Source organism: Exophiala spinifera (assembly GCF_000836115.1).
Source record: "Exophiala spinifera strain CBS 89968 unplaced genomic scaffold supercont1.3, whole genome shotgun sequence".
NCBI classification, from domain to species: Eukaryota; Fungi; Ascomycota; class Eurotiomycetes; order Chaetothyriales; family Herpotrichiellaceae; genus Exophiala; species Exophiala spinifera.
This window is the reverse complement of record NW_015622515.1, coordinates 1,750,821-1,773,160: the sequence shown is the minus strand read 5'-3', so window position 1 is coordinate 1,773,160 and position 22,340 is coordinate 1,750,821. Positions and strand designations below refer to the sequence as shown.

Here is a 22,340-nt window from a genome sequence, read left to right as displayed (position 1 = left end):
AAACGAGTCTTTGTATCAACAGAAAAATCGCAGAAAGAGAGTTGAGAGAGGGAAAAGGCCCAAAGACGAGAGATGCGCGCTTCGCCCTGCTTAAATTAGTATTTCAAGGAGGACCTTATCCGCATGAGGTACTTAGCCGTGTACCGATACCGGCAACGACGTGCTTCATGTCAAAAAAAAAAACGGTACAGGTAAACAAGACAATGAGACCCGAAGCATATGCAATGCCAGTAGCGGAGTTCAGAGCCTTCTGGGCCCTTCTCTCGAAGGCACAAGGCGCCACACGATGTTCTCCGTGGAGCGTAAACCTTCGAGTGGGGGCATTTTGGGTACCAAGAGCACGGTGCTATACTCAGTGCTAGGTAGTCAGCATGACTATCCAAGCAGCCACTGCCAGCCAGAGTCCGGCTGGAAAGGGTGGTGTGACAATGTGACATTCGGGAGCAAACTTCGGACTTCATCGCGAATTGGGGAACATGCTGTGGCAATCAGCATGTCAGATAAGCGACCAAGCCTCCCTCGATAGGCGGAGGGCATAGGCCGCATTGCCTCGTGGAATAAAGCGATCGGGTAGTCGACGCCTTCGGCCCATCTGTGATTGAGAGCACTCGATGAACATTGTTGATTATATAGTTGGCAGCACATGGTTGACAACTACAGTAGTCAGTCAGCAATAGGAGAGCCTCTTAGTCTTACCTAGTGTGAGTCGAAATTGGAGATAGCGAGGCTTAATGAGGTACCTTGTAGTGAGGGCAATCTCTTCTTCCTTGTGTTGCCTTACCAAATGATACTCCAGCCGCAGGAGAAGAAGCCCGGAGGCTTCACGTGAGACCGGAGGGTGCCGGACTTTTATTGTTCCTTTGCCGCGGCAACAACTTTTAATCCATCTTCATCTGCGATTTGCCCTTGAGCAGGATGCATGATGTATCTATCCAGCGTACAGAGTGCGAACGTCCAACCCATCCTTGGCTCTTAGACATCTCATGAGCCTGTCAATCATGACGTGTCCCGCGGCAACGACAGCAAAACGCAATTCCTCCGATAGGGGCTAACATCTCAAACAGCTCCGCCGTTTGTATCCCGGCAATCGTCTATCTGTTGGAAGGCTTGTATGATCCCCTATCTCAAGAACAACACAGCCAAGAGTGTCTTGTTCTTTGACAGATCTTGGCCGAGGTTCTAGGAGCGTCTACTTTACGCGACTTGCCGAATCCCTCCCTGAGAAGTGAGGGTGTACTGTAGAATATGTCCTCTCCCTGCCAAGATGGATCGTCCGCCAGTCGCGGCTTGAAACGTTTCAGCTTCGCGTCTCCGACATGCTACCTCCACACATGTACCAGGACTCATCCGGTCAGTGCGGTCACTGATCAGTGCTCACGGCACCAGATGGCTTCTGGACAGGGACTTGCGACCATCTTGCGTCCCAGCCCCTCCTCGTCGCCCTGCTTCGCGGCGTTTCGGAAGAGGCTTCAGACGCCTATCGACAACCAAACTCCCTTGACTGCCAAGCCTCAGACCATCAGAGGCATGCATCGATGCAAGCGAAACAGCGTTCCGGAAATCCCTCTCTCCACTCGGAGGCATAAGGCATAATGTAGGTACCGTCTACTCGGAAAACAAGTAACCGCCTTCTATCTTTCCCTTCCACGTCAGCCTTTTTGTTTGGTCTTCCAAGTTCGCTGGTCGAATACGGTTCGTTCCTTTTACCTTCTCTCCCTTTTCTGTTTTGTGAGGGCTGGGTCCTTCAACTGCATCATTAGGTACTTCATGCTGGAACGAGAATTGCAGTTGTACTGCTAGAAGAGCATCTTTGCTCTCTTTTGCTTGACAAGACACAAATCATGCCTTTAAGCAAACTTCGATACCGGATAGAGAGGTCCAGAATCGCGAAGGCAAAGGCACATCTCCCTCGAGGTTCATCTCGTCTTCGTCGAGATGGCGGAGGTGTGAATCATTCACTCGACTTGCCGCCGAACCTCGCAAACACTATCCACGGAAAGGCCGCCGCCATGGATATAGGAGGAGAGGAACCTGAAAATGATGGCCACGATGGCGCCAAGGGTCACGGAAACGACGATAGTAGCAGCGATGAGGAGGATGGTAGCAGCGGCGACGACGATGATGGCATGAGTGATGACGAAGAAAATCCCTTTGCGGAAGGTCTCCCATCCGGCAGTCGTACAATGGAGTCTTCGAGCACCAATACGGCAGACAACCCATTCCTCCCGAAGACAAGCACAACTGCATCCAACGTGTCAACCTCTATGCCGACATCTACCGCACCAGCGGGCTCAGTGGGAACGGGCCCTACAGCTCCTGTCAATGCTCCGGTTGTGTCGGGAACATCATCATCATCCACTGACATCGCTGCTGCCACTGGAACAAGTGCAGCTTCAACATCTAACAATCAACCGACCGTCGATACTTCCGTCCACCACCCGGCGAATCATACGGCACTTATTGTGGTTGCTTCTATCGTGGGAGTCTTTGCCATCGCTACAGGAGTATACCTGTTGTGTCGATACTGCAAGCCTGTACGAGATAGAATCGCCGCGCTCCGCGCTCGACGTGTTCAAAGACTTCACGACCACGAGAAAGGCCCAAGCCCAGGCATGTCCCAGGTCTCGACGGGAATGACAGCACGCCCAAGGCAACAGGCACTTGCGAGCACTCCCAACCTCTTCAGTGAGAAATCGGAGAACCCGTTCTCAGATCAAGTACACCTTGCAAACAGCGATGTGAGCCGCAACGGCCCAACTCTTCGACAAGTCAGCATTGCCAGCATCAAGAGACCACCCACTTGGTCCTCTAGTGACACTGACACCACTTACCCCGCTGACACCATCTTGAAAGAATATGGTGCAGCGCCGTCTACGCCAGCTACACCACTTCCGGCGGTCCCCAAACTGCATCCGACCGGTTTGGCTAACAATCCACCGACACCGGTTAGAGGGAGACGGGCTCCACCACCTCCGCCTGTCTTACAGCAGCCTATTCCGCGGCCCTTCGCTTCAGACCTTATTGCAGGTCTGAATATACGCGAAAGCGTCTCCTCGCCCACACCAAGCGACTTCTCAGTGCCCGGTCCACCTGACTCCGTCGTGAGCGTGCCCCGCCCATATAGCCAGTACCAGCCTCGCATCCGCAAGTCGATCACACCGTCAGAGAGTGCGTCGAATGGGCCATTCTCACCACTTCCTATGCCTGCCCTGCCAGCGGCGTTCGACTCACGCTGGAGCAGAAACTCCTCGAGTATAAACGGACGAGCCACACAACTGACCCAGGACACGGCTAGTAGGAGAGCAAGCGGTGGAGATCGCACGGCAAACGCCTTGCCACCACCATTGCCGCTTGCTGTGAAGAGGTCGAGTGCTGGGTCGGTCGCGTCGTCCATCCGGTCTAGTGGCGATGATGCTTCAGTGAAAGATATGACGCGGTGAAACAGAGGAATAAAGGAACGATCTCCATATTATTTCGATTCCACTGACCGTTGGGATATATTCATCCATGATGGTAAATAGAGACATTGTTTTGGCAGTACGCACCAAACAACTTGAAAACTGTACCATATCGTTAGGTGATAGAATGACCATACAATTCCGTACCACGGACCGCCCTCTCTCCTTCAGACTTGTAAGTTTCGGCCCCTGAGTAGCCTGCAGGTTCTTGACCTATTCCGTGCTTGCACACCTGCACCTATGGCCGTGATAGTACGTTCTGCACAGATAGAGCAGTTCAGGGCGTCACTTGGTGTTACACTTCACTTGCGTCAGGTGACATCAAGGCCAGGGCGTGGCAGGCGCGGTGGCGCAGCCTATTGCGTATCTTCGTCTAGACATCTCTTCCTTCAGGTACTGAATCATATCATATCTCAAGACCTGAAGGTTACCACTTGGTCTCCTGGAACAGCTAAGCCTCATGAAATTGGGCTCGTCCTGGGCAGTCCATTACGATCAGGATCTCAACCCTGAGGCTTCTCCTGGTGGAAAATAGCTAACAAGTCAGAGGACGAGGAACTACATAGTTACAGAGGGCTTCGCGAGTGAGTACATACCTAACTACTCGTAGCGTAGGTGCCTCGTACTCAGCCACGAGCGGAAGGCGGTGCCGGTGTTATATGCACTAGTCCCAATTAGGTTGGACGTGGCTCGGGGAAGTTCGAGTGCGTGAAGATCGCCAGGCACAAAAGTACATAGTACACGAACGGGGCGCCGGCACCGCCTCTGCTCAACTCTCATTGTTTACACTGTTCTACAGACCCTTCGCGGATAATCTACAGTCCCTCATGAGCGCATACGCTTGATGAGCGGCGGAATCGAATTCTTCAAGAGTTTTCACTGGAAGAAAAGCACGATGGCAGCGTCGTCCGCGTCGTCAACGAACAAACTAATGCAGAATTGTCCACTACCAGTATGAGCCACCAGGGGGCGCCGGCTCGTTCATGCAAACCCTCCTGTACAGTACGACCGTCGGCCTCCTCGAAGAGATGCAACGCAAGGGGATCCCTGCTTCGCGCTTGAGGTTTGAGTGTGGTTCATCTACAGTGCATGCGTGTCTCGCAGCAAGCGTGCAAGCGACTTGACATCCGCGCTTCCGCGCCCAATGGCACGATCGCTGTTTCATGATATGCTGCCTCCCCAGTATGGATAGAGGCGCACCAGGCTAAACAATCATTGCGCCATCAGGAGCACTATTTTCAAGCTGGCCCCACTGTGTCGGTCGACGCAGAGGTCGTCTTATCGCAGACCTGACTTACCACCCATGTACTTGATCAAAGTGAAACCAGCCCCCAAGCGCCACGAAGTTGCATTGGCTTCGAGTACACACTATTATTGTAAGTGAACTGAAAGGGGAAGCGTCCAGTGACCTGACGCTGTATCTTATGGGCACAATTAATCGACACCTCCAGCATGGCAGATGATAAAAGTCTATCCCTACACCCTCTGGCCACCTGTCTTTCCATTTTTCATCTGTTGTGTCCTAGGCGGCCGTGAACAACTCATAGTATCGGCATCATGGGGATCGACATAACAAAGTCATCCATCCATGTCTTCCAATCGCAAGAAAGACTCGAGCTTCTCAACGATATTGACAAGTTCCGACGCCATGGCCTCGCCAATCTCCCTCAAATCGTCGTCTGCGGCGACACGAGCAGCGGCAAATCGTCAGTCCTAGGAGCTTTGTCAGGCATAGCCTTTCCGGTAAGCAGCACCATCTGCACACGGTTCGCAACCGAGTTTGCTCTTCGATACACGAGCGAGGATGCTGTTACCGGACATGCTACCATCAGTGCCGCTTCAGGGTCCTCCGATGCACACCAGTCTCGCGTCAAATCATTCCACAGGACCATCACTAGTCTCGACAACGTTCCAGAAATCATGGAAGAAGCCAAGCAGATCATGGATCTTGCGAACGACGCCTCCATCAGTCGCGACGTGCTACATCTTGAAATCCACGGACGAGATCTGCCTAATCTGACGCTTGTCGACCTGCCCGGACTCATCCACTCCGCTAATGATCAGAAGGATGTTGACAAGGTTATAGCCCTGATTGACTACTACTTCACTCAAACGGAAAGTATCATCCTCATCGTCGTTTCAGCCGAGAACATAATTTACAACCAAGGCATCCTGGCGAAAGCCCGATCATTCGACCCAATAGGAGAGCGAAGTATCGGAGTTATCACAAAGGCAGATCAGTTAATGCGAGCTGACAAGCGAGGGATGCTACCGACGATCGTCACGCTGGCCAAGAACGAACACCCAACATTCCGCTTCAAGCGACCCTGGCACATCGTGCGGTGCTTGAATGACGATGAACGACGTAAAGGCGCTGACCGCGAGGCTCTTGAACGAGATCTGTTCCGGCAAGATCCATGGGACACGTTCGGCTACGCACAACTCGGTATTCATTCTCTAACTTCAGCCCTGTCCACCTATCTCGAAGAACACATCACTCGCCTCCTCCCCGACCTCATCGTGTCACTGGAGAAGAAGATCGAGCGGGTCAGTCGCGATCTAAACACTCTGGGCCCGGCGCGGACCACGCACCGAGAGCTCGAGCAGTACCTTGTCAACATGAGCAGCCAATATACGAGACTCGTGGAGAACGCATTGGCAGGTAACTACAGCGACCCTTTCTTCCAGGATGACAAGGAAACGACACGACTGAGAGCGGCGACTATGGCCGTGGTAGACGCGTTTGAATCATCAATGCGTTCACAGGGACATACTTTCGAGATCACCAAATCTTCTTCTACCCACTCGATTAGGCACCAGAATACAACACCCGCGTCGACTGCCTTGATCTGGCCCGAGCATCATCCAGATCGTATCGATCTGAGGGAGGCTCTTACGATAGTGGAAACGTTACTGAAAAACCAACGCGGACCAGAGTTGTCGTTTCTCTTCAATCCAGGACTCATTGGGGAGTTGTTCAAAGTGCAGTCACGGAAATGGTCGACCATAGCATCTGAATGCTCAGGGGAAATGTGTCGTGTTGTTCGGGCCTTTTTGCGCAAGGTCGTCCAATACATATGTCCTCAAACAGGCCAGATGGCCGAGCGTGTCCTGCGACATGTCTTCGATGATGCCCTGGAAAATATCCAGGAAACACTCGGTGCGAAGAACTCCGAATTGCTGGCGCCCTTCAAGGGCTCGTTTTTCTATTCCACCAAGGTGAAATTGCAGGCGAGTCTGAAAGAAATCGAGAGGCAGGACGCCATTGATGATGACCTCGAAGAGAAAGCTAGGTCGGGAACGAAAACGAAGGAGACCCCGGGGATTTTCGTGGACAGCCGTGATGTTGGTGCCACCGCCGGCGCCGACGAGCCTACACGCAGGAAAATGCTACAGTATTCAAGGGCGTACTACAATGTTGCTTTGGAGAACTTCATCGACAACATTGTCATTCTCGGATTTGAAGCTTGCCTCCTCTCGAAATTGAGTGACATATTTTCCCCACAGACAGCCAGTCGGATGGACGACGAAATGCTTCAGCTCCTAGCGGGCGAGTCGCCTCGGCAGATGCGACAACGGGAAGATCTTCAGAGAGAACTTCAGACTTTGAAGAATTCGCTTAAAACATGCAAGAGACATGATAGCCGAGCCTTCCGAAGCAACAACACCTCTCGAGCCGACGCTCAAGCACCGCCGAGCACACCAGAGGTGAAGACTCAACTGGGCGCCGATTCGCCTCAAGCCAGTGCCACCAAACCTCACAAGCCAGAATCAGTATCCAACACAACTCACCCCATATCTTCGGTTTCGAAGTCTGCTTCTGTGCTGCCTGAAAACACGCCATCGGTCCCGCCGTCGGTTCTCCCTGCGAGTTCCAGTGGCGCACGAGACAAGTCACCCAGCCCACAGAATATTGTTGGTCAGATGCTTCCTAAAATTTCTTCGACTCCTCCCACGAGCTCCAGCAGTAAGGGATTCAGTTCTGGCTCGTCCGGTTCGAATGGCCCGGAAAATGGGACAACCAATTCCAACCCTGGAAAATCACAATCCGAATTAGGTACGGGCCCGACAAGTAATTCCAACTCTGGATCACTATTTGGATCATATACAGGCCCGAAAAGCGATTCTACCTCTGGATTTGCAGCAGGGACTTTTGGAGCACTTCCAAAACCTCCAACATCTATAGGTCCGAAAAGTGATTCTCCCTCTGGATTTGTATTAGGTACAGGCTCCATGAGTAATTTCAACTCTGGATCACTATTTGGATCATATACAGGCCCGAAAAGTGATTCTCCCTCTGGATTTGGATCAGCGATATTTGGAACATCTACAGGCCTAAAAAGCGACTCTACCTCTGGATTTGGATCAGGTACAGGCTTCACGAGTAATTCCAACTCTAAACCATCCCTATTTGGATCAGGTACAGGCGCGGTAAACATTGACAAAATTGAACCTCGATCGCTCAAACAGAGTAGTGACGATGCAAAAGTCGGAACCCCTGCAGCGGCGGCAAAGCCGACCGGAGGACTGTTTGGTAGGCCTACTACCTCAACTTCCAGCCCGGGGACATCAACGGACACCGCCAGTACATCCAAGCCTTCAGGTGATTCTAGTAAGGCCGTTGTCAAAGGTGGTACGAGTGCTGGCTCGCAAACACCTTTACCCACACTCACATTCAGCCTTGGTAAGAAATGACCATGTGAGTGAGAGTCATCCAGGCGGAACGCGATCAACTGACCAACGCCCAGATTCGTTGTTACGGTTCCAGACGCCGCCAGAAATCACCATCCCAGACCTTCCTAAATCCACGCCTCTTCCCAAGACGATTAGGTGGTATCCCCCTTTCGCCCAATGTGGTCTTCCCCAAGCAACCCTTGAACTCGGTGGGTCCGTGGAACAGTTCCAATCGTTTCACTGCTTCCTCCAGTTTGGTAGAGAATCAATGTCTTTCGAGGTAAGTTCTCTCCGCCCACAGACCCTTCCCAGTCGTCGAAAGACGCAACCCTGACATTCTGTTGTGGCACATATAGGAGGCTCGACTGCTGGACTATGAATGGATGTTTGGAGATGAGATGAAAAAGCTCGTCCAATTGTCTTTTCCCCAATGGTGGAGATGCATAAGTATGCCCATCCGGTATTACTTCATTTTCCTCGATCTTGCTCTGAGGGAACGGTTTTTTGTTTACCTTTGTCCTTCTTCTCGCCATATACGGGAACTTCGAATTGAGTATTGAATTGAATGGCAATGACCCGGATGTCTGTCGTTCGGGCGAATACCACGCAATTCGCCGCTTGTTTCGAACCCTAGTGCAATCGAGAAGAGATACCATGTCTATGGAAAATGAGGTGTATTTTTATTTTTCAGAGAGAGAGAGAGAGAGAGAGAGAGAGAGAGAGTCAGAAATCCATTGCTCGGTGATGGCGGCGGCGGCGGTGCTGCTGCCAATAAGTGCTTGATCTCTTTTCTTGCGGGCAGGCATGAGTCTACAAGTAGTAGCGATAATGGCATAGTATTTGGTTAATCCTACATCGAGTTATTTCGCAGAAGGTATCTTTCCTGACCTCTCTGCAATAGTGAAAAGTCATAACGCATAAGTCATATTGAACTTCTTTGCAGACGGATAGTCCGTCCTCTTTACCCACTTGACTTTGGTAATCTCTTGAACCTGCGTTATCGTGATTGACTCGTTAGTAACTCTTGTCTATAGTGTGCGAGGATAGGGGTAGAACAGCCAGCCAGCAAGTAGCAACCTCATTCTGTCATCAGGAGGCAAGGGGGACTTATAAAATTTCCATATAAAAAAGAAACCTAATAGAAACAAACAAACAAAGACTCACCACACAGGATCACAGTATAGAAAGGTTTTTTGCATGCGCTTGACTTGGCCTTTGATCCAGTCGAGTTGGCCGTCCCGCAGGACGATGGGGACCGCGTCGTCCTCGGGCTCGGCGAGCCGTAGGACGCCGCACACGTACGGGAACAGGACCCAGCCGCCGGACGCGGCGGCGCGGGACTTGTACAGAGGGAGGTCGGCCGGAACGGTGGTGACGGTGCGGGTCGCTGGGTTCTTGACGGTCTTGAAGGGGACGTTCATTTGGTCGCTGTACAGCGGGTTGGTCAGCACGGTCGTGTCGCCGAGGTGGCAGGGCACGCTGTCGCAGACGGCGTCGACGACGCGCTGCACGGTCGCGTTGGTCGTGAGAAGGATCTGCCGCATCTCCTTCTCCCTCTCCGCGGCCGTCGCGGAGACGCCGCCCTCTTGCGCCTCCTCCGGCGACGGCGCGTCCGCGAACGCCTGTCGGATGATCTGCAGGTTGGCCAGCCTGCTTTGCGCGTAGTAGTTTGCTATCTCGGCGAAGATCAGCTCCTGCCACACGGTGCACCGGTCGCCGTAGAATCCCGCAGCGCGGATCGACGGCGCCACCTCGTCGCGGTGCACGTACTGCGGCAGCCAGTTCGGGTCGGTCACGGACTGCCGCCATTCGACGAGCTGGTCGTCCAGAGCGATCGCCTCGCGTATGATGGCCTCGTACTTGTAGTAGACGTGCCGGTCGTCGCATGGCCGCCGGCGCCGTTGGCCTTGTTGTTGCCCGGGTTGACTCGTCCTGAGTTCCCACTGGCGAGCTTGGAGATTGACGATCCGGACGACGATCAATTCGAGCTCCGACCCCTTGTTGATCGGGAGCAAAGAGTCCTCGAAGAGCTTTTCCGCGCCTGGTATCAGCCGGGTCCGCGTGCGTAGAGCGTGCAAGAGCAGCGTGCTCCGCGTCGCCTTGGCGAGGCCGGCGCTGATCGGGTTGTCGTAGTTGGTCTTGCCCCGGATCTGAGCAAGTGCCAGGGCGCCTTCTTTGTGCTTGCCGGATGTCACTGGGAGGGGGATGTAGTGCTGCACCATCGAGTCGTACAGGTCAAAAATGAGGATCGTCATGAGCAACTCGTCCATTTTGTTCGGTGTCGGGTCCTGGATGGCTTTACGTGTGGCCGTCAGCGCTTTGGTCATGAGCTTCCGCGCAGGCCGCGTGTCGCAGCCTTGCAGGCACCACATCATGGTGATGTTGACGGTGAACGCTGAGGTGACGAGCCTCAGAGGAGAGTCCAGGCCCGCCCGGACGAACTGTGGCTTCCACATCGTCGCGAACCCATTGTGGATGTTCTCGTCGTAGATACTACCAGTGTAGTGGTGGAAGAAGAAGCATGTCGCCGCTTCTTCCGAGTCTGGCTTCAGCATAATGCCGATAGAAGGTCTCGTGTCTCTTTGAGAATGGCGTGTCTGCAAGGCTCTGTCTGCTGCAAGCTCATTCGTGGACAGTTGGCTGTCACGCAGAGATTCGTCGGTCTGCGAAGGCGCGGAATAGATGACCCATTGCAGTGGTTTCTTAGGACCCCTTGATGGCGGTGTGAGTGAACTGCTGCCGCTGCCGCTGCCGCTTGACAACGATGATTCTGCGGGGCTGTCGTTGCTTGGGCTATTGCTGCTCGTACTGTCACTGCTGGAGGTTGAGTCTCGTAGAGTATTCTGTTTCTCGACCCGCCGTAGTATCACCTTGTTTTGGCTCCTGTGAGCGCCGTCAAAGACGTCTGCATACCCTGGACAGCTGTGATGCCGGCGCGTACAGTTGTTGCAGGATGGTCGGGTTTGGTCGCACTGAAAAATTAGCGATATGGTCTCGGCCACAGAAAAGGCTCCGATGATACTTAGACTGCCACCAGCTGACATACCTTGACACGGCGAGTCCTGCACGCCTTGCAACCCCCGCTGGGACCATGGTAGACCATTGTATTGATGGGCGATCATTCAGATCTGGAAAGAGTTTTTGCTGCCAGGGCCGATTACATAAGAGGTCGGCTTCATTCGGTTACCGTTGTCGCAAGGAACGTCTCGATATATACATGCTACGAATTTGGCAAAGGTCACCTCAAACCATCAGTATAGCCATATCATATCAAGCGTCAGCCACCGTCCCGACGTAAACGTGCCTTGGCATTTAGGGCGACCCGTGGGTCCAGATATCGGTAGTTGTAAGGCTTAGTAAGTTCCAAAAGAGATGTTGTGCCGCTGTGTCAGGCTGTAAAGGGCTTCTTTGCGAAGAAGAAATGGTCATATCACTCTTTAGGGAACAAGAGATGTTGTCCCTGTTTGCTGGAAAGCTCCGCCGCATGAGTGATGAAGCGCGCGAATCGCAAGGGACGTCCCTTTTTGGTTAGTGCTGTCGCGAAGATTGGTCTGTGCGCCTCGAGCGAAGCGCAGGACGGACGTAGTAATTTCTACCACAGTGTTCCGTAACACACTGCAGAAGTACACACGAGACTGTGGGCCATTCGGCGGTAAGAGCCTTCTGTGTTGCCCATACCTTAGACATGGGTAATCAACGACATATCAAACGGATTGCGATACCAAGCCTGCGCCAAGCAGCACCTCTTCATTTAGTTTTTGGGACAGTACGATACACACGTACAAAGGATTCCCAGGAAACGGATAGGTGGAGCTAACCAGGCAAGCTCCAGAGTCCGCTCCATATCCGGAACTCCTCAGGCTGCTATTGTAGCATTCGAAGAGGCGAGTCTGCAGGCGAGGAAGGCTGTGGACGAAAAGAATCGAGTGTCAAAGCCACGAGGATAGAAATATTCTCTCTCCGCTGCAACGTATATTCTTACTCTTGGGAATCAATACGACTCCGTTCGTCTTTATGAGGCTTCTGAGGAACCATGTTTGGATTTGCACATACGATATACGGAACAACGAGATACGGATACGAGCACGAGCACAGCAAGGAAGAAATTAGCTTTTGCGTTTCGGCTCGGGTTAACTATTGGGCCGCAAAGCAGTGGCCCACCAATGAACAACGTGGCATGTGCCAAGCAGCTAAACATCTTTAAATCTATTTGTGGTTCTTCTACAGACATTTCACCGCAGCACAGGAGTAGGACTTTCGTCATTTGCATAGCCAGCGTTGCAGTATCGGACCAGAAATCCTTCGACAGACCTTGGGCTGGGGACTTGAGTTGTGGGAGACCGGGATCTGCAAACAACGGATATCGATGTCCCTGAACTATCACGGAGCTGGCGGCTATACAAGGCTCCACTGGGGGCTGTAAACCACGGCGACTAGCTGCAACTGGAACATTCATCAACCACATGGAAAGCCTGATGCCTGGCTCTATTCCTTATGGGGGTCCAACTTGCGAGTTGGCTCGAGCACAATAACACCTGTCGTATCCGTATCGCACTCTTGGCTCTGACTGCGCCATTCAGACTGCATAATTTGCATCGTATTTCCCCAAGCCATAAGGCTGCCGCAACAACTTTGCATGATTTCATACTCATGAAACAATACGGCTGGAGAAGCTCTGTGGAGCCATGCTCTTCGAGAAGCTCGAACATAAAGGTGAGGTCTGCCCAAGAGGAGGTATCATTCCATATCCTCCTCAGCATCGTCAACCACCAGCAATCGGCCAACGTTCTTGATCTTTAGCTACTTCCTTTTCTTCTTGTTCGTTCAAAGCCAGTCTCTGAGAAGACATTTCCAACATGTCCAACAATTGTACTGAACTCAGCGTTGAATGCCCTGCCGAACTCTCAGTGTATGGCTACCTTCCCAGCGTACCAGCCAATGCCTTCTTCCTGGGTTTCTTTGCCCTCTTCGGCCTGCTCAACTTAGGTCTCGGCATCAGATACAAGACGTGGTCTTATATGGTTGCACTGTGTCTAGGCTGTTTGACTGAAGCTATTGGATATGTGGGCCGAATCATCATGCATAGCAATCCGTTCGCCGACTCAGGTTTCATTACCCAGATCTGCTGCTTGATCATCGCCCCAGCTTTCAACTCTGCAGCGATCTACCTCACCCTCAAGCACGTCGCATTGTGCTTCGGACCTCAATATTCCTTCATCAAGCCTCGCTTCTACACCTACATTTTCATATGCGCAGACTTCCTCTCCCTGCTTCTTCAAGCAATTGGTGGAGCGATGGCATCCACGGCCGACACTCAAGATCAACAAGACCTCGGAGACAACTTGATGATGGCCGGTATCGCCTGGCAGGTAGCCGCTCTGACATTCTTCGCGGTGACTGCCATTGTATATGTGCTCCGGGTGAAGCGAGGTATGCGACATACCCCCCTTTCCGCTGAGGCTGCCGCCACCCTGAAGGACACCAAGTTTCGACTGTTTGCTCTTGGTGTTGTGACGGCCTGGTTTACCATCTTCATCCGATGCGTCTACCGTATCGTTGAAATGGCAGGTGGCTGGAGAAACGACATCATGCAAAACGAGACGGGATTTATCGTACTCGAGGGAGTGTAAGTACCTTTGACGCCGACTCACCGGCTGTGGCTAACATCACTGCAGAATGATCGTGATCGCAACAGCGTGTCAGACCATCTTCCACCCTGGATTTTGCTTTCCTCGACTCTCCTCCAAATGGAGTTCAGAATGGAGCCAGGTCCCAACTACCAAGACCTCGCAAGACGTTTCGATGGAGGACTTGCGACCTGGGAACACCGCATACAGGAGCCCGGGATACGACGGCTCAGCGAATGCTTGAACCGGGATACTGTTGACAGAATTGGACGCAATGGTAAACGATACCTGCAAGGAGAAGGACTGTTGAGAGACTTTACTGTTAATCTGTCACGAGCTGCATCGTGACCGGTTTTGGATATTAGACTTTGAGCGACATTTGCTGGGTATAGATGGCCACAAACTAGAATTTGTTCAAAAAACATATGGAAATGTGACAATGAGACTCTGAGGTGTCTTTAGCATGCTTCTTTCTACCAAGTTCGAGGTAGCGTTGGGCATCATGACAAAGGCGAGAGAATTTGAAGGTTAAGCCTCACGGCTATGCCGCTTACTTTCCTGTTTGATTGCGACAAATAGGATCGATCATCCTAATCCAGAGAGTGTCCCATAACGTAGGATGGCTAAGCCAGTATGAGTCGCGACTTTGCAAGGTGCGGACTCGTCGAACACGGTCTATCCTCAAGGGTCAGCATCGGTAACAGCAGTATGTAAGCATGACCAAGAGCGATGTCGCTATCATATACCTTGCGATGATCGACAAAAGATGCTTGCCTGAGGCAGATGGGCATCCAAGGCACCTGGTATACCTACGAATACCTACCTGGTACCTGCATGTAGATACGAGTACGAAGTAACCGTTCGACGAGGCTGAGCACACGCTCACAAAGGCACTGCCAAGCAAATGGCGGGGCAGGGCGATCAAGCGTATCATTCAGGTATGTTGGAACGCTATGTGTGCGTCATTTGAAATGAAATGACACAGCCCCTCACCAAAAAAACCCACGTAATCCGCCGGTGCCGTCATTATTGTCACAGTGACAGAGAACAATACCTGTTATCCGTACTCCCTACGTCGTGCCCAATCTCTCTTGATCCATCAAACAAACTGCTACCTACCATCACCTACTGCGCTCTCCACCAACAGTACATCCTGCTCAGTTTCCATCACTGCAAAGCACCATCTCTTCTCTCCCTACCGGACACTCTTGACTCCCTCGACGCTCACCATCAGTCAATCGTCCTCCTGCACCCTACACCGGTCCTTCACACGAATTGCCGACCGACGGCGCCTGAGTGACACCATCCCATCAATCCGGTGACTGAATTTCACCCCTCCTTGCTCCGGAACATTCTCTTCTTCCAGCTGTATACGGGGGTTTGAAAGAAACCTGAACTCGCAACAACAATGTCTTGGCAAGGTTCGTCGACTCTTCCCTCCTATGCATTACCCTCGCACGAGGTTTCCTGCAGGGCCATTGCTAACGCAGCCTGCTTATCACACAGCATACGTCGACCAAAGGTATACCCCGGCCCCCGAGGCGCACCCGAACCTCCATCCCCCAGGAGTCCTTGTCACATACTAACCTCCCGCGACCCTTTTAGCCTTGTTGGCACCGGCCACGTCGATAAAGCCGCAATCTTCAATGGCGAGGGAACGTCCGTATGGGCCAGCTCGCCGGGCTTCAGCGTGACGCCGCAAGAGATGCAGGAGGTTGTAGGCGCATACAGGGACACCTCGACACCCAAGAAGGTCCAGTCCACAGGTCTGCACATTGCCGGGCAGAAATACATTGTCATCAAAGCCGACGAGACAAGTCTGTATGGAAAGAAGGTTAGCCACAAAATTTGCTGTCTCCCGGTTTTCCTCTACCCGCTTTCTTCTCGTTTTCTTTCGTTTCTCTCTTCAGCCTCCCTCTTTCCTTCACTTCCCTTCTCTTCCCAGCCCCTCCTTCCTCGACTCGGTGTCCTCAGTACAGATGGACATGAAACACGTGTATACTAACCTGGGACTCGTGCTCTACCATTTTTCAGGGTCGGGAAGGCGTCGTCATCGTCAAGACGAAACAGGCTCTTCTCATCACACACTACCCAGAGACAGTACAGCCCGGCACCGCTGCGAACACGGTCGAGAAGCTGGGCGCCTACCTAGTCGGCGTGGGCTACTAAACTTTCCTACCCCCACTTAACTCGATGGGACGGTGCCGCCGGGAAATGGACAGCATAGACAATAGGCAAAAGGCAAAGGCAATGAAGGGGGGAGTGTTGGCAACATGCGGGCTCCCCGGATCTCAGTCTCGGCCCAGGATCCCAATCGTCAGCGATACCTAGGTAGCATGTCCGACCTCGCCGCCAGCAGCCGCAGCAACGGCAGCGGAACAAGAGTCCGGAAAGCGGACTTGTACTCTTTCTCTTTTCTCCTGTGCGCAGCCTTGTGGACGAAAAGACAGAATCAAAGGGCGGCGGCGCCAAAATCCCAACGCCATGAAGGACACGACTTTGAGCATTCATTGAAAGCAGATAAGATTTTAACTTTTGCCCGTTATTATTCTTCATCCCGTTTTCTTACCCGTCAGACTCTTTTTGACCTGGCCCTATCTTTGAACTGCCATGAAACGGATGAAGAACGAATCGGACAGTCAAAAGATATAGATACAAACATTACTTTCCCCACCACGTAAGAGTATCATCTTTGTATACCGTAAGGAGTACCCAGCAGGCCTGGTGATCTCTTCAACGGCCCCTGCCGCGCACCCCGAACCCTGGACCCTCAACCCTCGACTCATGTTTCTGAGTTAGGTCCATGCAGATTGGGTTGTCATGTATACAAGGTACCGGAGGGAGTAGATGAGGTGAAGTCGTACTCTTTCTTGACTCTTACTCTACACATGGGAAACAGGCACGAAAAGCGATGAAAATTCTTTTTCTGGATTCGGCACTCTCTACACATCGTCATAGGCATCTTGAAGAAAGAAGAAAGAAAGAAGAAATCCAGATTACCACCAAAACGCTGAATAACTGGAGCACTGGTTTGGAACGATCGGTCGGTCGGTCGGTCGGTCGCCCGCCCGCCTGACCAAAGCTGTTCTCTTTTTCTGTTTTTGCTCTTGTGTATATGTATGGTTTAACCCTACAAACGCCTGCATATACTGCCTGACCCGTGCTTTGATCCGGCCAATTCCCCTCCCTCTGCAAATTCACAGAAAAGAAAAAACAAACACAAAAGAGTTCATCAAAGCCTGCTGGTCTCGGATCTTCGCATCATTATTACGTCTTCACTTACTACTATCGTCCTGCGCTCTTCAGGAGAAGCGAGACAGAGACTGTCTTCATCGGCAACTCTGCTCCTTGACCGTCGTCGTCGTCGTCGTTTCGCCTAGCGTCGAGGAATGCTCGCATCTCCAGTAGACAGGGAAAAACCAAATCCCCCCCCTCTCCGGCCCAACTGGATTGCATGTGCTTGCCGTTTAGCAGCACTTGCCACCCACACCTCCGGACTGGTTTTGTGCGACGTTGACACCGCCGGGACCAGATTGAGCCCCGCCTCCGGAGCCGGTTTCTTTCGAACTGTCAATCAATCGCTTCTTGATATCCGAGGCTAACGAGTAGAAGGCTTTCTCGATGTTGATGTTCGACTTGGCCGAAACCTCGAGGAAGGGAATGCCCAGCTCGTCGGCCAGTGCTTGTCCTTGTTCCGTCGTCACCGCTCGCTTCTCTTCCCAATCGCACTTGTTCCCGATCAGAATCTTGTTGACACCTTCGCTGGCGTGCTGCTCGACGTTGGAAAACCATGTCCTTATGTCTGCGGTGGGTCAGAAACTTTGGTTAGTCGTCGCCTGGAGTGGGCAGTTGGGGGAGTGGAAGGGGGGAAACCCGTACTATTGAAGCTCTTCTCGTCCGTCACGTCGTAGACCAGCAAAATGCCCATGGCGCCCCGGTAATATGCCGTTGTGATGGTTCTGAATCTTTCTTGCCCTGCAGTGTCCCATATTTGTAGTTTTACCCTTTTGCCATCCAGGTCGATCGTTCGGATCTTGAAGTCGATGCCGATGGTGGTGATGAAGCTGGGCGTGAAACTGTCCTCGCTGAATCGCAGCAAGCAGCATGACTTGCCGACGCCCGAGTCACCGATCAGGAGCAGTTTTATCTGGCAAGGAAAGGATGTTAGAACAGAGTGTTTTCTAGGAGGAAAACGTGGCTTGAAGGACAGCTTTGAGCAGTCGCGGGATTCCATTGGGGGTAAGTCGTACTAAGAAGTCGTAATTCCGTGTGCCTGCCATTGCGTGAGGCTGTGGTGATTGTATCGACGATTGGAATGGCAAGTATATGCACGATCGCTTGTCGGAGTTTATGGGCTGGCAATCGGACCAACAGTGAACAATTGTCACTCAGACGGGGAGGCGAAAGGATGGCGCCGAGATTCGTGAATGGGCGGTCAAACGAGGTGTGTCGCAGGAACTGTAGCAAGAGGATGAAAGAGGAAGAAGAAGCCGGAGAGGTGTAGGGAGACAGTAACAGGCAGATTGACGCCTTGGGAAACAGACAGAGCAGTTATTAGGTGGAAGTGATGGGACTGCGACAAATGATGTCGCTGAGTGATGAGTGTCGGATGCTGGATGTTGCCGTCAATCAAGTCAGTCGGTCAATCAATGGGCGGCCAACAAGCGGCTGCGAGGCACCGGGCACGAGTCTCTCAGGGTCGTATTATACGGAGCAGCCGTGGCTTTTAGCCTCTGGGTTAACGGGAGTGGCTGGAGATAATGGGTTTAATGGAACTCAATAGGCGTGTGTAGGCGACGGTGGGAATTATTGGGGGGGCCTGGCCAGGCCTAACAGTCCCGGTTCGGCCTGAGGTGATAAGCCTCACTAATAGTGAGCCTAACTAACAGCAAGGTAAGGTAGTTTACCTGTAACTACGTTAGTGACCCCCAAGCTCAGTGAGCCGTTAACCTCCCCTCGTGCAATTGCTGCTACCGGGCGCTGCGCCTGCGACTGCGCAGCCTCGCCAGCCTCGTGCTTCTTGGCAACATCCAGATCCCATGGGACACGGTAACTGGAACAACCTTCGCTCTCTATTCCGTTCCCCTGTATTTGAGATGGCCTAGAACCTGTGAAATTCATAATAAAACTAGGTACAGACTCTCAAGAACCCCCAGTTCTACATTGCGCATATCTGCCTGCGAAAAATGGCTCCTCGTTGACAAGCAAGACATGAATTGCCATTGACAGCATTCTTTTGTCCAGGATCAAATCTACCCGGCACATCTGAGCTTCATGGCTCTTTGTCCTGGACGTTGTTTGTGAGAGTGGTATGCTTCAACCTTCTCGTCGTTGCTCTACTTGGATAGTATCTCGATCTCGTACTCGTACATTCCCAGGGAGGCAAACAGCACCTCGGACTATTGCGCCCATGACGTAACCCAATCTGTCATGTCTCGATCATGCTTCGCTGGGAATATTCTTGAACCATGTGCTACCCGGACTATATCTCTTTTTGACAGCTTCAACGAGGGCTTGTTACCAATATTGTAGAAGGCGCAATGCGAGCACTATCTCTACAAGTTTCGTGACACAATTCCCGTTGAGGAGGGCGCTAGTATGATAATTTGACTGGCCTGTCGAACCTCGATCAATCTAACCGTAGATTGTGTTCACAATGTCCTTCGTTGAAGAGTATGCCCAACCTCGTTTGATCGAGTTTTTTTCTAACATTTCTACAGCGACCTTCGGCGCGCCGATGCCGCACTCGACAGATTCCAGCTGAGAGAGGCCGAGGAACGAGTTGCAATAGCCGGCGCCGAACGACGTGAAATCGAAGCCAGCGCCGAAGACGACCCTCGGACTGCTCAACTGAAAGCCCTTATCAGATCCCTTTCTACCACCTCGAGCTCGAGACCGTTGATACGCCGGTCGAAAGTCCGCAGTCTTCTCTCCCAGCTGGTAAAGAAAGAAGAAAAACAAGGTGCCGTAGTAGCATCAAACTCTGATGTATCTAATCTCGAATGGGTGGCTACTGGCAAGGCTACCGCACAGGTGTATGGGCTACTATTAAATTCTCTCCTGGACTACACAATCCCTCTGAGCGAGTCTATATGGTATTGGGACGATATATTGGGGTCTTCTTCAAACATTGCGCTGTATACCATTCAGACCTCACCTTTGCGGTTCTGGAAGCAGGCAAAAGAAGTCTACGCCGACGCAAGACAAAGGTTTCATGCAGGGGCAGATCTTCGTGCTTCGGCCCGGGAGGCTACGAACAGCTTGTCGGAAAACTGGAAGGAGTTCTACCGGCTCGTTCGAAACAGTGTCAGAGAGCGATCATTGGCTCATGCACAGACAAGAATACTTTCCCCCTTCTCGATTGCTCAGATCGAGGTGCGCAGGAACTTACAGCAGATCAAAAGCCTGAGACAGTCAAGCTCTGCTACAATCGGCCGGCTTGTCCGAGAAGGTCTTGTCTTTGAAGGTGCGCCAGATGAGCGCAAACCTGGGGCATTGCCGCAAATGCTCCATTCGCAGGAAGAGGACTGGCAAACCACCGTTGCACGAACAGTTTGTCTACTGGATTCTGTCACTCGGGCGCCGTCTGACGACGATGGGTACGTTCTCGATCCAACGACAGCTTCAGCAGCAGAAGTTGCCTCCGCCCTCATCAAGATTCTTGACGAACATCTACCGAACCAAGAGCAAGAGGCCGAGCTAATGCGTTCCAAATATGGTAAACCGTCGCGTCTTGTACGATACTGGATCCCAGCCGTGTGCTTCCTGCTGTCCGGCAGTACAATTTTACGGATAATAGTTAATCGCAAGGCCGAGATCGTTCAATGGTTTAGGGAACTCGGGCAAACATGCATTGACTTCTGGGCCAATTGGGTGCTGGAGCCCACCAAGAAGCTCGTCGGAACCATTCGTCATGACGAACAAAGTGAGATTGCAATTCAGAGCAGGGACAGTCTCAAGGCGGATCGAGAGAGCTTAGAACGAATGGTGGTTGAGTTCGCGGTGCAAAACCCTGACAATGGCACAAAGTTCAGCGACAGCCAGATCGCGGAAATTCGGACGAAAGTGAGGCAGGGAGATCTCACTCCTGTTCTTAAAGCATACGAACGAGAAATGCAAAGTCCCATCAAGAATGCAATCACGGGACAACTTGTTCGGACACTCCTCATCCAGGTCCAAAAGACCAAGGTCGACGTCGAGACTGCGATTGGTGGGATCGATTCCTTACTCAAGAGCCAAGAATTGCTTTTTGGATTTGTGGGAATAGCACCCGGGGTTCTCATTTCCTATGCCCTCATCCAATGGCTACGTGGTGTGTTCGGTGGGCGCCGAGGTCTACAACAGGGAAAGAGGAAAGGTGAAGCTCTTCGGCTCGTCAGGTATGTTCAGGATCGGTGTTATCCACAATTTACGCTAATCACAGTCTCAGAAACATTGATCGGACATTGACCAATGCCGATGTTGATGAGGACGGCATCATCTCTGAGGAGAACCACGGCATCTTATTGTGCGAAACACACCTTTTGCGCCAGCGAGCAGCTGCAGTCCTACCGGGAAATGTGAAGAGAGAATTTCTCCAGGATTTGAACGATCTACTCGACATCAAGTCCGGTGTGGGCCGGCAGATCAATGTCCTGAGGCGGATAGAATGGGCCTATGCGCAGTGGCTGAGATAAATCGAGCGGCTTGATCTGGCAAGCGTCTATTGCGCAAGTCCTTCTTCGCCTTGACATGTTACAATTCAACTATCATTGAAAAACATGAATTTTGACAAGCAGGATGGAGTGGTTGGACAAGCGTTTCTCACTTGCACCTCATCTGGCTCTGTCCTCCTGTCACCTTCTTTCCTGTATGTTGATGTCTGGGGACTAGTTTCCGTCGATACTCCATCCAGCGCTGTTTCTGCGTTCGACGAGTTCAAGGACTTGACAACCTGTCGTTAGCGAAGCTACTCCTGCGCGCATCACTCGATACCGTGTGCTATGACATTTATGCATTCCCTCTCAAGCGGTTTCCCTTTTGTGATGAGAGCAGGTACTGGCAAAGGCAAGGCACGCACAATCTCTCTCCAGGTAACTACGTATGCTCCTGCTCACTTGAGCCTCGTTTGGATTTCTCTTCTCTCCTCTTCTTCTCTTCTATCTGCCATCTTCATCACACTCGGTTGTTTTTAGTCCGGCAAGAACACGTTTTACCTTCTTATCACTCAAACACGCACCCCTATCCCACAAGACCCAACTTCGTTCAAATCGCCACGTCTGACATGGCTGACAAAAAGCCTAAAGAATGTCTCGCCCGTGGCAAGGCGAAGCATACCCAGTTGATCTTCGACTTGCCACACTTCTATCTAACATGTGTTGACAGGCACGGGGCGCATGTGTACCACCAACCCTGGCATTGAAGACTCTGGTGCCCTGACCGAAGCCCTAATGTATGTTGGCCTTGCGTATTGGGGGGGTTGAGACATTTCAAAGATTGCTGTGAGACACGCACACTGGCGATTCAGAATCAATGTCAAGCAAGGATGGTGATCGATGATGGCTGATGATGTGTATTCATTCCCTGCTGCCCGTAAATTGGA

At 52.0% G+C, this 22,340-nt stretch overlaps 7 protein-coding genes across 7 annotated transcripts; 5 read left to right on the top strand and 2 right to left on the bottom strand.

The window, feature by feature from the left end:
• Positions 1–1,841: 1,841 nt before the first annotated feature.
• Positions 1,842–3,440, top strand: PV08_04385 (uncharacterized protein; the record flags this gene model as incomplete). Its single annotated transcript, XM_016378733.1, has 1 exon — positions 1,842–3,440. One exon carries the CDS (start codon positions 1,842–1,844, stop codon positions 3,438–3,440), a length of 1,599 nt encoding a protein of 532 aa, XP_016237410.1.
• Positions 3,441–5,015: 1,575 nt separating this feature from the next.
• PV08_04384 (uncharacterized protein) lies at positions 5,016–8,153 on the top strand (the record flags this gene model as incomplete). Its single annotated transcript, XM_016378732.1, has 1 exon — positions 5,016–8,153. The coding sequence occupies one exon, from the start codon at positions 5,016–5,018 to the stop codon at positions 8,151–8,153; it is 3,138 nt and encodes a 1,045-aa protein (XP_016237409.1).
• A 1,139-nt stretch (positions 8,154–9,292) lies between these two features.
• Positions 9,293–11,254, bottom strand: PV08_04383 (uncharacterized protein; the record flags this gene model as incomplete). Its single annotated transcript, XM_016378731.1, has 3 exons — positions 9,293–11,002; positions 11,046–11,104; positions 11,179–11,254. 3 exons carry the CDS (start codon positions 11,252–11,254, stop codon positions 9,293–9,295), a joined length of 1,845 nt encoding a protein of 614 aa, XP_016237408.1.
• A 1,734-nt stretch (positions 11,255–12,988) lies between these two features.
• Positions 12,989–14,003, top strand: PV08_04382 (uncharacterized protein; the record flags this gene model as incomplete). The annotated part of the gene is made up of 2 exons (XM_016378730.1): positions 12,989–13,758; positions 13,808–14,003. 2 exons carry the CDS (start codon positions 12,989–12,991, stop codon positions 14,001–14,003), a joined length of 966 nt encoding a protein of 321 aa, XP_016237407.1.
• A 1,164-nt stretch (positions 14,004–15,167) lies between these two features.
• On the top strand, positions 15,168–15,928 carry PV08_04381 (uncharacterized protein; the record flags this gene model as incomplete). The annotated part of the gene is made up of 4 exons (XM_016378729.1): positions 15,168–15,180; positions 15,266–15,281; positions 15,365–15,593; positions 15,794–15,928. 4 exons carry the CDS (start codon positions 15,168–15,170, stop codon positions 15,926–15,928), a joined length of 393 nt encoding a protein of 130 aa, XP_016237406.1.
• A 1,298-nt stretch (positions 15,929–17,226) lies between these two features.
• Positions 17,227–18,039, bottom strand: PV08_04380 (GTP-binding protein ypt2; the record flags this gene model as incomplete). Its single annotated transcript, XM_016378728.1, has 3 exons — positions 17,227–17,561; positions 17,639–17,906; positions 18,010–18,039. The coding sequence occupies 3 exons, from the start codon at positions 18,037–18,039 to the stop codon at positions 17,227–17,229; spliced, it is 633 nt and encodes a 210-aa protein (XP_016237405.1).
• A 1,376-nt stretch (positions 18,040–19,415) lies between these two features.
• Positions 19,416–21,435, top strand: PV08_04379 (uncharacterized protein; the record flags this gene model as incomplete). The annotated part of the gene is made up of 3 exons (XM_016378727.1): positions 19,416–19,432; positions 19,480–21,138; positions 21,189–21,435. 3 exons carry the CDS (start codon positions 19,416–19,418, stop codon positions 21,433–21,435), a joined length of 1,923 nt encoding a protein of 640 aa, XP_016237404.1.
• Positions 21,436–22,340: the final 905 nt, after the last annotated feature.